The following is a 15,264-nucleotide window of genomic DNA, read 5'->3' as shown; positions in this document are numbered from 1 at the left end:
GTTTCACCTGTCATTCCTTGTTTCCAGCTTCTCTGGAGAGGCCTTTTGACTCGGGCCATGGCCCGGGTGTGGGCATCTGGTGGGTCCGGACCCCCTCGGCGTCCCTCGCTGGCCCCTGGCGCAGTTGAGGGTGGGTGTCTTGGCCCTCTGAACAACTCTGGAGGCACGTAGCTTCCTGAGGACACGGAGCACAGGCTCCAGCCACCGCCACGCCAGGGTGACTGCTGGCCAGAGAGAGAGAAGCTATTTGTGTCCTTCCCAGGTTCACGTGCCTAGTACCAGACACGGGCCCTTCGTGCTGGACGTCCTAGAAGCCCTGGGGAAAACCCAGGCCATGCAGGCAGCCCCATGTTCGGGTCCCGGCAGCCCACCCACTGGCCCATCTGGGGAGACTGGGCCCTCAGAGAGCCCCAGGAGTCCATCTCGCATGTGACAGGCTCCTCCAGCCTTGGGGGCAGCATCCGTACCCACAGGTCAGGGGAGCAGAGGGCAGAGGCCACGTCTGGTGACAGCTGTCACCGTGATGGGTGTGGAGAGTCATGCCAGCTGCCCTCATCATGGGGGCAGGTGCTTCCTGCCCTCCCTGCCCCCCCCCAGGCCCCCTAGGGTCGGTGTTGACATGTCCTCGGCCCAGAGCTGCTACGGCCCTGACCTTTCCCCAGGACTTTGGCCTCCGATGGCTGCTGCAATGCTCCCTGCGTGGCTTCAGCGGGGGCAGAGGCTGGTCCGCACCCGAGGCTTGTTTGCTCTTCTCGGAGCCAGACTTTCTGTGCCCGTCGGCCGCTGTGGGCCCAGGATGGTCTGAGCAGGGAGCCGGGACAGGGAGACTGCCCATGGGTGTCCACGTCACGCTCTTCAGACTGCTCTGCCCTCAACCTCGGGAAACCCTACCTGAAAACCAGACATCCCTCCGGCAGCTGGGGGTGCTGGGCTCCTGGGGCCGTGTCTGCGAGCCCTGTGTGCGTGTGTCTGTGTGTGTGTGTCTGTGTTTCTGTGTGAGTGTGTGTGTAGTGTCAAAGCTGCTGGAGTCTCCCTGTGCAGCCCAGAACCCCACTGCTGGTTAATTCAGCTGGTTTTGTTTTGTTTTTTTTTAAGATTTTATTTATTTGACAGAGAGGCAGCGAGAGAGGGAACACAAGCAGGGGGAGTGGGAGAGGGAGAAGCAGGCTTCCTGCGGAGCAGGGAGCCCGATGCGGGGCTCGATCCCAGGACCCTGGAATCACGACCTGAGCCGAAGGCAGACGCTTAACGACTGAGCCTCCCACGCGTCCCAATTCAGCTGGTTTTAAAGGAGGCAGAGGGAGGAGCTGGAGAGAGCTGCTCTTTTGTTTTAGAAGAGTCCGGAAGGGTCTGGTGTTGAGTGGAGCACAAAGGTTTTCAAGGCACTGGCACGTGTTGAGGGCCTGTGTGGCCTCTGGGGGGGCCGGAAGGGAGGGGTGCGCTGCAAGTGCTGGGTGTGCCTGGGACAGTGTGCTCACCCCGCCTGGAGCCGTTGTGGGTGGTGGCGGGTCCCTGGCCGGAACCGCAGTGACCCGCGCTGGCGTTCCAGGTTTTCCAGGAAGGGGGAAGTGTGTGCAGCTGCTGGGGTCATCACCCCCCCACCCCCAGTTGGATAGTGGGCAGGAGGGTGGGGCTGTACTTCATAGGCGTCTGGGAAAGTGGTGGTGTCGGGAGGCCACAGCCCGATCGGGGGAGGGTGAGAGGCCACCAGCACTGCGCCCCCCAGCCACTCAGCCGCCTGCTGTCAGGATGGGTTCACTCAGGCAGAAGGGCCTCAGTGGATCCTTGTGGCCGGCAGACTGCCCATCCCCACCCCCTGCCAGCAGCATGCAGTCACTCTCAGCTCAGCCTCTGTGCATCCCACCGCGGGGCAGGCCTGGAGGCAGCGCAGGGGGGGGGGGCAGGGCGGGTCTCCTGCAGGGCCTGAGGCAGGGGGGCCCTCCGCGCAGCCAGAAATGCTTGTTCCCAGTGCTAAGCGCAGGTGCAGGGTCAGGAAACAAGGATGAGGTCGGTCAACTTTGACCCGTCCTGGGGTGAGATAGTCCCACCCGGCGCTGGGTCTCCTGGGTCCCTGGGAGAGCAAGACGCTGAGCAGCCCCACCCCCAGTTCCTGGGGGTGAGGGTGGGGCTGGGGAACGCAGCATGGGGTGTGGAACAGCCCACCCACCTGGAGGGGGTCAGCTCCCGAGAGCGGGGGTCCAGGATGCTGTGGGACATCCTCATGGGCCTGTTTTCCCTTGACCTGAAGGGAGAAGCAGTGTTGGGGGCCAGACAGGAGACGGCTCCCCAGCTGCCTGCGCTGACCCCGGAGGAGAAGAGGGTCCTGGAGAGGAAGCTGAAGAAGCAGCGGAAGAAAGAGCAGTGGAAGCGGCTGCGGGAGTCCGGAGCAGCCCAGAGCCTGCCGGCCAAGCGCTCTGGGGCCCAGCTGGCCCTGGACTACCTCTGTGGGTAAGATGACCCCCCTCCCGCGGGGCCCGGCCAGTGTCCCAGGGGTTGTGTGGTGTCCCGGGAGGGACACGGGCTGCAGACTCAGGTGACCTGGGCCCCATCTGGCTCCTGGGACCACTGGGACCCCGGGGCCTCTAGCACCACCCCCAGTGGTGTCCCGTGGCCGTCCTGGTGGTGTCACCACAGAACTAAGGCCTCCGGTGGGGCTGTCTCAGGGAGAGGAGAGCCGCCATCCTGCTCTTGACTTCGCTGTGCAGGGGAAGTGGAGCACGGTCTCCGCAGCCTTGGCTGGAGCCTTCGGACTGCCCGAGGCCCTGTTTCACCCTGTCCTCACAACTGGGCAGAGGCTGGCAGATCCATTGCTAACAGCTTCGTAGGAGACTCTCTGGAAGCTCTGGGAAAAGTGAGGCCCATGTGAGATCACTGGTTTCTGTTTGCCCAGAAACAGAGGAAGGGAAGGGAAGGGAAGGAGAGGCACGCACGCCAGCAGGTCCTCGCACCTGGTTCTCCTCCCCAGGAAGTGGGTTCATACTTTCTCTGATCCATACTCACTCTTCAGGCTGGGGGCCAAAGCAGCCGAGACCACGGTCAGCCTGAGAAGGCCCGCCGTGGACACACGGCTTCCCTCGTTCCGCATTGTGTTTGCGGAACGGTTTATATGCAGCCCGCATGCAGCCAGTTCCGAACGCCCTTGTCACTGCAGAAAGCGGCCCCCGCCCCAGCTCCAGGGGACCCCTCATCCACCTCGTGTCTCTGTGGCCATGCCGATGCGGGACATTTCCTGCAAAGGGACTCGTTCACCACGTGGCCTCTCGTGGCCTGCTTCTCCCGCTTGGTGTACTGTTTTGAGGTTCGGCCACAGGGCAGCACGTGCCGGAATTTCCTCTCCCCTCACGGCCACATACTACGCATCGTGTGTCTACGGTGCCGTTGGTTTACCTGTGCATCTGTTGCCAGGCATTTGTGTTGTTTAGGCCACGTGGCCGTCGTGGCTGCTGCTGTGGTGTGTGTCCGTGTGCGGGATTCTGTGTGGTCGTGTTTTCCTTCGTCTCGGGCACAGCCTAGGACTGGGGTTGCTGGTGACTGTGGTGTGGGAGGGGCCACAGACACACAGCGGCTGAGGTATTTACAGCCCCGCCAGCCGGGCTCTGAGGACGGCCCTCCTAGCCGGTGCGGGGTGGTGTCGCGCTGTGCCCTTCGCTGGTGTCCTGAACCGCGTTGAGCCGGAAATCCAGAGAATGCCGTGGGCTGCGGGGCTGCCCCCGCTTGGCTCCTCCCTAGAGGGTCACGGGATGGACTCCGTGAGGAAGATGGAGTGCTCCTGGGAGGACAGCTGCCCGCTGGCTCTTGAACCTCCACCTGCTCGTCTGCGGAGCACCAGAAGGCCCTGCCATGGCCCTGCTGGGGGCAGGAATTCTCCGGAGCCCACCTGCGGGCTGGGAAGAGGGCTGTGGGTGGGCTCTCGGAGCGCTGTCTGCCCCTCTCCTCCTTCACTGCGCCCTCAGAGCACCTGGCCAGAGAGCGGCGGCCTGGACCGCGGTCAGGAGTCCCCATCCCCTGGCCCTGGTCATCAGCCGTAAGGACATGTGATTCTGTGCAACCTGGGCCCTTCATGTCCTCTGCACTCTTGGCTACTGGGCACAGTGGGGGTGTGCCGGAACCAGCTCCCCTAGGGAGTCCGGTCCCCATCGCTAGTGTTACCTGGGCGCGCTCCTCCGCAGTTGTCAGCAGAAGGGCTAGGAGCGGGGTCCGGGACGGGGCTGGGGAATCCCCATTCGCTGCGACCAGGTGGCCGGCACAGCGCTCCTGGCCTCCCCAGACTCGGCAGGGCCGCTGGGGGGAGACCCAGGCCCACAGGTACCTAGCAGAGGCTGGGGTGGCTCGGCTGCATGCATGTCGTGGGTGCGGAGGGGTGCGCCATGCCTGCTGTCACCAACCAGGGACCCTTCTCAGGTCCGCACACTTCTTATCTCAGCGCACGTTTCCCCGGTCAGTGAGGTCTGCCTGGTGCGGGGGTTCAGCATTGTCAATGCCACCAGCGTCCTCTGAGCTCAGAGCTGACGCCACCCCCCTGCCCTTGCCGCTCCGAGAGCCAGCGCACGTTCGTGTGAGCCTGCCCGCCCGGCCGACGTGCTCCTAGGCAGGGTCATGGGTCAGCTCTGGAGACGGTGTGGACCCCGGGCTGTATAGCAGGACACAGACGGAGCCTGACTGGGGCGGGCCGGCAGTAAGGACAGGCCAGGAGGCCTGCAGTGCTTGTGGCCGCTCTCCGTGTGCACCGTGTGTGGAAGGCAGGAGCGAGGGCTGGGGCCCAATCTTGACTCCGCCGTGTGGAGTGCCAGCTCCCTGGTTGTCACCTCAGTGGCGACTGCCCTGTCCAGACTGTCCCCATTACCTAGAGACCAGCCCAGGGACGCCGTCCACGCTCTGGTCAGCAGCCTGTCCTCGCTTCCAGCCTCGCCTCCAGCCCACATGGGCTCCTGTGGCCCAGTCCTCCCCACCCTGGGCTTGATAGTGGCAGGCACTGTACAGATGGAGCTGTGCCTTGTGCGGCACGTGGAATGCCAGTGTGGCCCCTGCACCCTTGCGGGAGCCCTGGGGGTGCCCCTGGGCACCTGTGGCACGTCTCAGCCCGGAGCCGAGGTGGCCAGCATCCCCTCCTCCTGAGGCCTTGCACCAGGCTGCCGGTGGTGTGGGCCGCAGCCCCTTGCTGGGCTGGGGGCAGGGAGATAGGCTCTCTCCTTGTCCAGGGGATCCCCCCGTCTGCCCAGGCAGACAGGACCAGCCTCCTGGCAGGAGGCTACGAGCCCCCGCCAGCTGTGCCTGTTGCCATAGGGGGCGACCCCGTGGGAATGGGGCTGCACCAGGGGTGGCTGGGGCCCCGTTTCCCTGCCACAGCCAGGCTGTGCAGCTGAGGCCGGCAGGGGTCGGAAAGCTGCTGAGAGCGGTGATTCTCGTCAAGGGGTCCCCGCTCTCCATTAAACTGGGACAGGAAGGTGTTACTGCCCCACGTTACAGACAGCACTCCAGCAGCTTGGAACCAGGGACTGCAAAGTACCGAGCTGGAATGCAGACCACGCTCTGTGCCACGCTCCGTGGCCGCTGCTGCATGCGGCCGGTGGTGTCTGTTGCCGTCCCCGCGCTGCAGTGTGCACATGGCCGGTGCTGGTGTGCTGTGTGACAGATACAGTCTCGGTGCTGCCAGGCCAGTGGGGCAGGGCAGAGTGAGGGGCCCGGAGCACATCTGCAGTGGGCTGGTGGGGTTGTGGGCACAGGCACGAGCCACGGCCCCCATCAGCTCCTCCAGCTCCTCCTTCCCTGACGGAGGTGCCCTGTCCCCATCGTGGTGCACCAGCCCCTTAGCCCCACCCCCAGTGCAGGCCGTACTGTGGGTCAGTTGCCTGGGCAGGCTACCAGCAGGCCAGAGGCAGGGTGGAGGCCCCCGAGTGGGTGGTGGTGCTGTGGGACCTGGGGGTCGGCAGGGTGTGGAGCCCCAGCAGCTCAGGGCCTGCCTGTGGAGGCAAGAGGCTGCCACACGGCATCACAGCCGAGGACCCTCATCCCAGTCCAGACGCCGGGATCGATCTTCTTGTCAGCTGAGATAAGGTTTATTTCTGCCACAAAGACGGAGCTGGGATTGCTGCACGGGGCCACTGCTGCGTCAGGCTTGAACGTGGGAGTTGGCGTGTGTGCGGTCTGGGGAGCGGTTCTTAGGGTTGCCCTGAGAGCTGCGGTGGGGGGAGGGTCTGGTGGAGGTCAGAGGGCTCAGGGGCTCCAGAATCTGCCTGATGCTGGGACTCAGGCAGGGCGTCAGCCGTGAGCTCCCCATGGACTAGAGCCTCTGAGCTGCTGTCACACCTGTCACCCCTCTTGCACCACACCTCTGGCTGGCCATGGGCTTGGGGCCTGGGCAGTGACTGTGCCTGCCTCTTGCCCGTCTGGGCATTGAAGCGTCCTTCATCCGTGACCTCATGGTGCCCAGAGTCGTGTGCTCTAGGAGCCACTTAGGCCCTGCACACCCTCGGGAGGTGTGCACTAGGGAGCCTACCCAGCCCTGGGTCACCACTCCTTTCCTGCCGGCCCCAGTCTCCCACTTTCTCTGCTCCCCAAAATACAGATTCTCCATCCCTGCAGGGCACTGCCTCTCACTGAGTCGTCTCCAGGGTGGAGCAAGAACCCCGACAGGCAGGCTGGCTCGTCTGTGTCCACTGTCACCGTCTTCCCTGTCGTTGTCCTTATTATCCTTGTCTGGAGGCCTCCTCTCTGCCTGTTCTGGGCGTGCTCGGGGGCCCCCAGCTGGGGCCCCTCGCTTCCTGTGGGCCCACTCGGCATATCTGAAGTCGCTCCGGCACTCCCTGGGGGCTCAGGTGACCGGAGCCCTGGCGTTGGCCAGGGGGTGTTGCTTTGGGCACACAGCCCGTCCATGTTGTCGACGAGGCGACGATGGGAGCCTGGTCCACAGAGCTCCAGGTTCCAGGCAGTAGAGCTCGGTACTGCCACACCTCTGTCAGCCCAGGAGGGACCCCACAGGCCCTGGGGTGAGGTCATGTGCCATCCTCGGGTGGGGGGATGGGCCAGGGTGCACAGGGAGTCCATTACAAAGAATGAGTAAGTGTAGTGAGGGCTTGCTAGCGAGTGGAGAACTCGAGACCCAGGAGGAGCAGGTCAAGGGGCAGCCACTCCCCCAGGCCTGGGAGGAGGCCCCGCTGTGGCTCTCGAAATGGCAGAGAAGTCACAGGAGCCCAGACCACAGGACTTGCCGGGAAGACTGCTGGTGGGCAGTCTGGCCAGGGCCACGGTGGTCCGTCAACTCCCGGGGGTTCCTCGCTGGAACCAGGATGGAAGAATCTTCCTCTGTTATCCTGACATGTCTCTCCAGCACCTTCTTCACATCAGACCGTCTGGCAAAGGAGCACTCTGTTTCCACGGAGCGGGCGATGGAGGGAAATTTGAGGCGGAGGCTGTGACTTGATGACCAGCATGGGGGAGGGGGCCCCTTGGGATAACCGTCAGGGACCAGCCAGAGACCACACTGGCCTGGCGGCTCTTTCTTCCTTCCATCCCTTCCTCTAATGACCACTGTTCTGGTTTCTGCTCTCCCGCTTCTGCCGGGGCCCACGCTGAGTGCGGCACATGCTGGTGCAGGAGCCTGGGCCGGGCTCTGTCCCGGCCCCAACATGCTGCCCGGAGAGGGCCCGTCAGTCAGCCTCCAGGCCTCACTGATACGTGGTAGAGTCAAGCTATGAGTCCGGGCATGGCCGTGCTGTCTGCTCCCCTAGGAGGACAGGAGCAACAGTCCAGTCTGGCTCAGGTCCTGCTCTGTGGCTGCCACACGAAGTGCCCGTGGTCTCTGGGCAGACGTGGGGCGGGGCTCTGGGGCTCTGTCATCACAGGACATTGTGTGTAAAACAGCACAGCAGTGAATTGCCTGCTTCCACCTTGGCCCCCACGAGCTGTGGAGCCAACGGGAGCTCTTGGACCCTCCCTGCTGTCTGTCCCCCACCCCACCCCCCGCTCCACCGAGTAGAGGCAGTGAGGCTGCACCGAGAGCAGCGGCCACACACCCCTGGGGGCTCACCCTCTGCCCTTCTCCCCACGGCACCGGCAGCCGCGAGTCCTGACATGCCAGCCTCTGGCCCTGTGTTCACCGCTCAGCTCTGAGAGCCTGGCCCTGCCGTCCTGGCCGGAGCAGCCGCCCACCCTGACGGGATTCCGCCGACACCTGGAGCTACCTGCTTCCTCGTCCTCCGGCCCCTCCAGGGTGGGCTGCAGATGAGCAGGCTGGCTTTGTTGCCAGGGCCTTGGTGCCTGGGGAGCCTGGGCCCTCGGAGGCCTTTGAGTCGAGAGGGTGCAGGCCAGGCGGGTCTAGCAGAGGCACGGGGCTGGCGCGGCCGGGTTTCTTTCTATGTCCCTGACATCCAAGCAGCCCAGACCAGTGGGGCCCTCCGGGTCAGGGTTCTTGGCTCCTCCTGGCTTGCTGTCCGTCACCCTTCACACACAGCTCTCGGTTTAAAGGCTGTCCGCACTCTGGTGGGCAGGCTCTGCCGTAGCACACGATAAAGGCTTTGCAAGAATGGCTGATGTCACGGAATTCCAGCTGGGCACGTTGGCATAAAATCGTGGCACTGTAGGGCTGGGAGAAAGAGCCCTGTGCCATCCGCTGTACGTGTGGAGGCAGGCCCGCCGGCCGAGGCTTCACAGTCATGCGCAAGTGAGGCGTCCTCCCGGTGCCAGGCCCCTGAGCCCCCTCTGCTCCTGCTCCTTGTCTGCTGCCCTCTGACTGGGGAGGCGGGGGGCTGCACAGACCTTTCCAGCTGCTCCTGCCGGCACCTGACACATCCTGTCCTTGCTTCCTAGCTGGGCCGAGAAGCATGAGAACTGGAGATTTCAGAAGACAAGGCAGACCTGGCTATTGCTCCACATGTACGACAGTGACCAGGTGTGTGCACGCTGGGGGGGCAGATGTGTAGACATGCTGGGGGGGAGGTGTGTGCACGCTGGGGGGGCAGGTGTGTAGACATGCTGGTGGGGAGGTGTGTGCATGCGGTGGGGGCAGGTGTGTAGACATGCTGGGGGGAGGTGTGTAGACATGCTGGGGGGAGGTGTGTAGACATGCTGGGGGGAGGTGTGTGCACGCAGCGGGGACAGGTGTGTAGACATGCCGGGGGGAGGTGTGTAGACATGCCGGGGGGAGGTGTGTGCACGCTGCGGGGGGCAGGTGTGTAGACATGCTGGGGACAGGTGTGTAGACATGCTGGGGGGAGGTGTGTAGACATGCTGGGGGCAGGTGTGTAGACATGCTGAGGGCAGGTGTGTAGACATGCTGGGGGGAGGTGTGTAGACATGCTGGGGGGAGGTGTGTAGACATGCTGGGGGCAGGTGTGTAGACATGCTGGGGGCAGGTGTGTAGACATGCTGGGGGGAGGTGTGTAGACATGCTGGGGGCAGGTGTGTAGACATGCTGGGGACAGGTGTGTAGACATGCTGGGAGCAGGTGTGTAGACATGCCGGGGCAGGTGTGTAGACATGTGGGGGGCAGGTGTGTAGACATGTGGGGGGGAGGTGTGTGCACGCTGGGGGGGCAGGTGTGTAGACATGCTGGGGGGGAGGTGTGTGCACGCTGCGGGGGGCAGGTGTGTAGACATGCCGGGGACAGGTGTGTGCACGCTGGGGGCAGGTGTGGATTGTGTATCAGTGTGGGTTTTCTCACAGGTCGTCATCCCTTGCTCCCGTCATTTGTTTTGACAAGTAGTTTTCATGACAACGGTGGTGGGTCCGCGGCACGGAGGTCAAGAGTGCCCCTGTGCATGTGACGGGGCAGGGGGACCTCCATAGAGGGAGCACCTGAGAACCACAGTCTGAAACGAGGCTGTGGGTGTGGCACGATGGGGGGGGAGGGCAGCTGTCCACACGGGCCAGGGTTGCTGTAGGAGTCATGGGCCGGTGGTGTGGCCCACGGCAGAGCCCCCTCTGGGACAAAAACGCCACATACCTTCCCCGTGACCCCACTGTCCTGCACAGCCCTGTGCCAGCACCCCACTCGCCGCAGCTGGGAGCACACCCCCACCCCCTCATCACCGGACTTCTGTGCCCAGGAGCTCAGACCCAGGGGACGCACGGTCCCCAGCACTCTCGGGAGCAGGTATCACACACGGGGAGCCAGCGGGGAGCTATGCACACGGGCCTCGGTGCCGCCGACCCCCCTGCCTGCTCCCGGCGCTGCAGCCGCTTCCTGGGGGGAGATGGCCAGGGTGCCCCAGGAACCACTGCTGCGTCCAGATGGCCCTTGCTTCCCGGTCATGCCCCGTCCCCTTGAGGCCACCTAGTCGTCACAGCCGTGGGAGCTGTGCTAGGGACACGTTGTCATTTTGATGAAGATTGATTTTTCTATTTTTTCTTTTGTTGTTTGCGTTTTTCGTGTCATGACTAAGAAATCATTGCCTAACCTGAAGTCAGGAAAATTACGTCTGTTTTCTTGTAAGTTTTTTAGTTTTGTTCTTACATTTAGGGCTTTGGCCGATTGGGGTTAAGCTTGTATGTGGTGAGTTAGGGTTCCTGTGCATGTGGACGTGCGCCGTCCATTGAATGGACCGTCCTCCCCGCAGCGCGTGGACATGGCACCTTGCTGCTTCCCAGCATCCTGCCAGTTCCTTACCCGTCTGCCCTGCTGGAACGCAAACCCCATGAAGACCAGGCTTGTCAGCTCTCACTGACCCTTCAGGTCTCCCTGGGCTGCCCCGGAAAATGGGGCACGTGTATCTGAAAACCCAGCTGGGGGACTGGTGGTGTCCAGGGGCTTTCCAGAGAGCCTGCAGTAACCAGTGGATGGAAGGATGGATCGACAGATCAGTGGTGAGCCTGTTGAGGTCAGGGTCAGAGCTCATATGGGGTCCAGCACGGGCAGTGGGGTGGAGGAGAACCCTGAGCCGCAAGTGGTTGACTATGACCTGGGGGGGCAGGTGGGGCGTCTCAGATGCCGGGAAGGGAGGAGAGGGCCAAGCTGGCTGTTGGTGTGTCATCCTGACAACAAGGCCTAGCCCTCCTTCAGCAGACACTCCTGAGGCCTGCGTGGCTCAGCGGGGTGGGGCGGGGACAACAGGGGCAGGATGGGAGCCCAGCGCGCAAGCTGGGGGATCCTTTGGTGCTCTGGACCCCAGACTCTGTGGACAGTGGTGCCTCTGCATCCTGGCCTATGTCCAGCTGTCTCCCAGCCCCACTGTCAGCCGTGCTCCTCACACTTCCCTTTGTGGCCCTCCCACTGTCCTGCCCACGGGCTCCCTCCAGAGCAGCTCCGCCACCCTGGACAGGCCCTCCTTTGCGGGCTCTTGTGTGGCCCACACTCGGGCCTCTCTGTGACCCCCCAGCACAGTGCCGGGACGCTCCTTGGCGGGACCGTTGCAGTAACGGCCCTCCGGTGCTGCCTGCCGGGACAGCAGAGGCCATGACAGGAGGCAGAACTGTTCTGCGGTCCCACACGTGTCCAGTCTTCCTAACGCACTGAGTAGAAGGAACCAGGCTGGCATCTGCCTCCCCCGGGGGCCTCGCTTTGAGCCCCCAAGGCAGAGGCAAACACAGGCCCGACCTCACAGCGGCCACCTGCCTGCGTAGGGCATGGGTGAGTGCGTGTGCACGTGTGCGCGTGCGTGGGTGTGCACACGCCCCACTGTGTTCAGAAGTGCTTCCTTCCAGGAGCAGGATACAAGATTTGGTTTCAGGGGATGAGACAGATCCAGAAGCCCGGTCTAACCGCGGGGCGGACTGACAAGGGAGCTGGAGGGAAAGCCTGGCAGTGCCCCTCACGTTCAGGACGCACCGAGGAAGAGGGAGCCAAGGCCAGTCGATGGGGAAGGGTATGTCCCCAACAAGCCGCGCTGGGCCAACTGGGCGTCCACACGTCAGATAACGAAGGTGACCCCACCCAACCGCTAACAAAAGTTAAAGTGAGAGCCACGGATGTCAGGGCTGACGCTGTCCCGTCATGACCTCGGGTCGGGCACAGGTGCCTTAATCACGGCTGCACGAGCACAGTGACACAGACGGACAGACAGGAGTGAGACAGCCACCCACGGCATGGGAGGAAGTCCCGCAGCCAGGCTGCCACGCATGGAGAACCTTCCTAGCTCGGTAACGGGACAGCCGCATTTCAGCGTGGACAGAGGGTCCACGTAGACGCTTCTGCAGAGCAGACGGTTCAGGTGGCCGGGAGCACCTGCAGCGGAGCCCCACGTCGCTGCGCCGGGGGAATGCCCACCAGCCCAGCGTGGCTGCGGTCAGCAAGGACGGCGCTGGCACCTGTGGATGAGGACACAGCTTCCCTCCGCGGTGTGCCTCTTGGAGCGCCTTGTTCCCGTTACGGATGGATCGCATCGCCGAATTTCTCCAAGGATGGCAACAGTACAGTCTGGACATCTTCTCTCTGTACAACCTTTATTTTATCCAGGTTGTCTCTGGTTTGTTTGCTTGGCCTCTGACTTTGGAATCAGAGACTTTGCTCCGATGTGGTGCCCTTTGGGGGTGCCAAGGCTGCACGCGCCCAGTGGCCTGTGCACCTGCCTGTGGGTTCCGTGTGGGTTGATGGGCTGGGCTCGGGATCATGGGTCTTCTCTCCTGCATCCTCAGATTCAGAATAGACTCTTCTAGTCTTGCTGCAGGACACAGGCTTGGCTGCCAACACAGGAAACCGGAGGTGGGGGGACAGCCTGTGGAGGTGGGGGGACAGCCTGTGCTGGGGGCATCCCGTGGGAGGAAGCAGGGGGCAGCCCGTGGGGTGCGGTGGGGAAGGCTCCCCCCCCCCAGCCCGTGAACTCTCATACCCTCCCCCTGTGCGCAGCCCACCACACTGGAGCCCTTGCGCCTGCTGTGTCAGTGGCCGGGGGCTGCTCTTAGCGGATGACTGCCGTGTGCTCTAAGTTGAGCTATAACCGCACACGAGAACGTTGGGATGAAATCCATTTATCTGGGGTTTATTTAGCTGCTCGTGCTCTTGGTGTCCCGTCTAAGAAATTGTTGCTTAATCGCAGGTCACGAGGGTTTTCTGCGATGCTTTTTCTAAGAGTTTATAGCTTTAACTCACACTCGCAGGTCTTTGCCCCGTTCTGCGCTGACGTCTGAAGATGGTGGGAGGTAGGGGTCCAGCTTCCTGCTTCCGCACGGAGACATCCCGTGGGCCCAGCAGCATCCGTTGGAGCAACGGGTCTTTCCCCGTTGAGTGGCCTCAGCGCCCTTGACAGAACCGGCTGACCGTGGGTGGAGGGGTCACCGCCTGGGCCCCGCTCTGTCCCTTGCCCTGGGTGTCTGTGCCAGTGCTCTGCCCCACTGCTGTGGTGTCGGAGTCGAGAGGTGGGAGTCACTGACTGCTTCTTGAGTGGACCTGGCCGTTCCTTCACTCTTGGCTCTGGACGGACCAGCCGGGCCTGGAGTCTGGGGTGACGGCAGCAGAACTTGGTCATATCAGCATCATCTCCCTCACACCTCTGTTCTTTACCCTAGATCTCTCCTCACAAACATACCTGTCTCCTGTTTACTTAGTGGCATTTCGGGGGGGTTGAGAACCCACGGCTGCCGAGCCTGAAGCCCTTGGAGGGAACAGCCCAGGACTGGGAGAGGGTCGCTGCAGGAGGCTGGCCCCTCCTCCCTGCCTCCCCCAGTCCTGTGGTCCTGCAGCACGGGGACAGAGCGGGAGCAGGTGTGTGGCGTGGGGGTCCTCTTGCAGATGCAGGGGTGCGGCCTGAGATGCCAGCTGCGGGGCCGGGAGCCCTGCCTGAAGGCTGGGGCCCACGCTGTGAGCAGCACCTCGTTTCCTCACCGCTCAGTGTCCACGTGCCCCACGCCACCCCACCCGGCCCCTGACACCCTCGTCCTCTTGCCCTCCCAGGTTCCCGATGAGCTCTTCTCCACCCTGCTGGCCTACCTGGAGGGGCTCAGGGGCCGCGCCCGGGAGGTGACAGTGCAGAAGGCGGAAGCCCTGATGCAGGAGCTGGACGAGGCCAGCGGCGTGGACCCCCTTCCGCCGGGGAAGACCCAGCGCATCCGGCAGGTGCTGCAGCTGCTCTCCTAGCGGGTGTCCAGCGGGCCACCGCTGCCGCTTAGGACACAGCCGGCCGCCACCGCTCAGCAGTGGGGCCCCAACGAGGGGCAGGCGGGATTACCAGCAGGTCAGCGGCCAGCGGGCCCCGGGGCTTCCAGGCGCTGAGTCCCCGTGCCTGCTGGCGCCTGACCCTTGGGGGGACTGACTCTGTTTGGCCAGACAGTGTATAGATGATGACCTGTTTTCGTCCCTTTACAGCAGAAAGTAGCCACCCCGGCATAACCTAGAGATGCCCTCCTGGCCTCCCAGTGGCCCTCTAGCCCCCAGGGAGGTTGCTTATTGAGGGAAAGGTCTATTTTTTTACTGGGAACATCTTAGAGATTGACCAGAGCCAGCCCTTCCCTCCAGCTGTGGTCTGTCCCAGTTGGGGGTGAGGGTAGCCCCTCCGGTGCCGGCCACCGCATCCAGGTCACCTGCCTACGTTCCCTGGCAGGTCCGGGCTGTGGCTCGCCCACACCCCACCTCCCTGCTGGGGCCTTGCTGCCCAGTCCCAGGGAAAACATGGCTGCATTTTCAATAAAACAGGCCCGTGTCGTCTGCGGCCCTATTCTGTGCATCCCGTTCTCGTTTGCCGGTCCCAACTGCGAAGAGCTTGTCCTGAGAGTGAGCGTGTGTCGGGCCGGAGCCAAGGCTCCCGGGGTGGCATCCCGGCAAGCTCCCCGTGTGGCGCTCCTGCCTGTTGGCTCTGAGCACTGGCTCTGCGGGCCTGCCGTTGGCAGGTGTCGACAGTGATCACACTGGCTGCCCTCCCACAGCCGTCCCTGCTGTGTGCACAGACACAGGACACGCTCGCCCTGTTCCCCGAAGAGCGCGCAGGTCGACCCCCTGGAAGTCACTCAGCGCGGCAGCCCACGCCACGGTGGGAAAAGTCGGCAGGCCCTTCAGGACGACCTCGCTTCTAGGGACCTGTGGAGAATCACAGGGTGGGGGATATATGCGGTGGTCTTAAAACTTATCCCCCGAGGCTTTGACGCTCCGTCCCTGGGACGTGGGTCAGCTTCCAGCATGGGATGAAGCAGATGAGACACCGTGTGACCCCTGGGGCACGGGCAAGAGGAGGAGGCAGCTGGCGCCCTTGGGACACGTGCCCCTGGGACTTGGCCACCGTGATGTGGGAAGCCCCCGTCACCTGGGGAGGCCACGTGGGGGGCCATGAGGGGTGCTCAGGTGATGGCGAGTCTTCAGACGGCAGCCGCCCCAGGTGACACTGAGTGACGCAGAGGTGAGCT

The 15,264-nt window shown here is 63.5% G+C and overlaps 1 protein-coding gene across 5 annotated transcripts in view; it reads left to right on the top strand.

The window, feature by feature from the left end:
• Positions 1-14,591, top strand: part of CHLSN (cholesin) — a 126,609-nt gene extending 112,018 nt beyond the window's left edge. For all 5 annotated transcript variants that reach the window (XM_045813331.2, XM_045813330.2, XM_045813326.2 and 2 more), the window contains 3 exons: positions 2,249-2,448; positions 8,806-8,887; positions 13,823-14,591. In XM_045813331.2, the coding sequence (XP_045669287.1) occupies positions 2,249-2,448; positions 8,806-8,887; positions 13,823-14,005 (465 nt within the window). In that variant the 3' untranslated portion in view covers positions 14,006-14,591. The remainder of the gene's footprint in view (positions 1-2,248; positions 2,449-8,805; positions 8,888-13,822) is intronic.
• Positions 14,592-15,264: the final 673 nt, after the last annotated feature.

This window comes from Ursus americanus, chromosome 2, assembly GCF_024610735.1.
Source record: "Ursus americanus isolate L20-20 chromosome 2, mUrsAme1.1.p, whole genome shotgun sequence".
Lineage (NCBI taxonomy): Eukaryota > Metazoa > Chordata > Mammalia > Carnivora > Ursidae > Ursus > Ursus americanus.
This window is presented reverse-complemented; position numbering and strand designations above follow the sequence as displayed.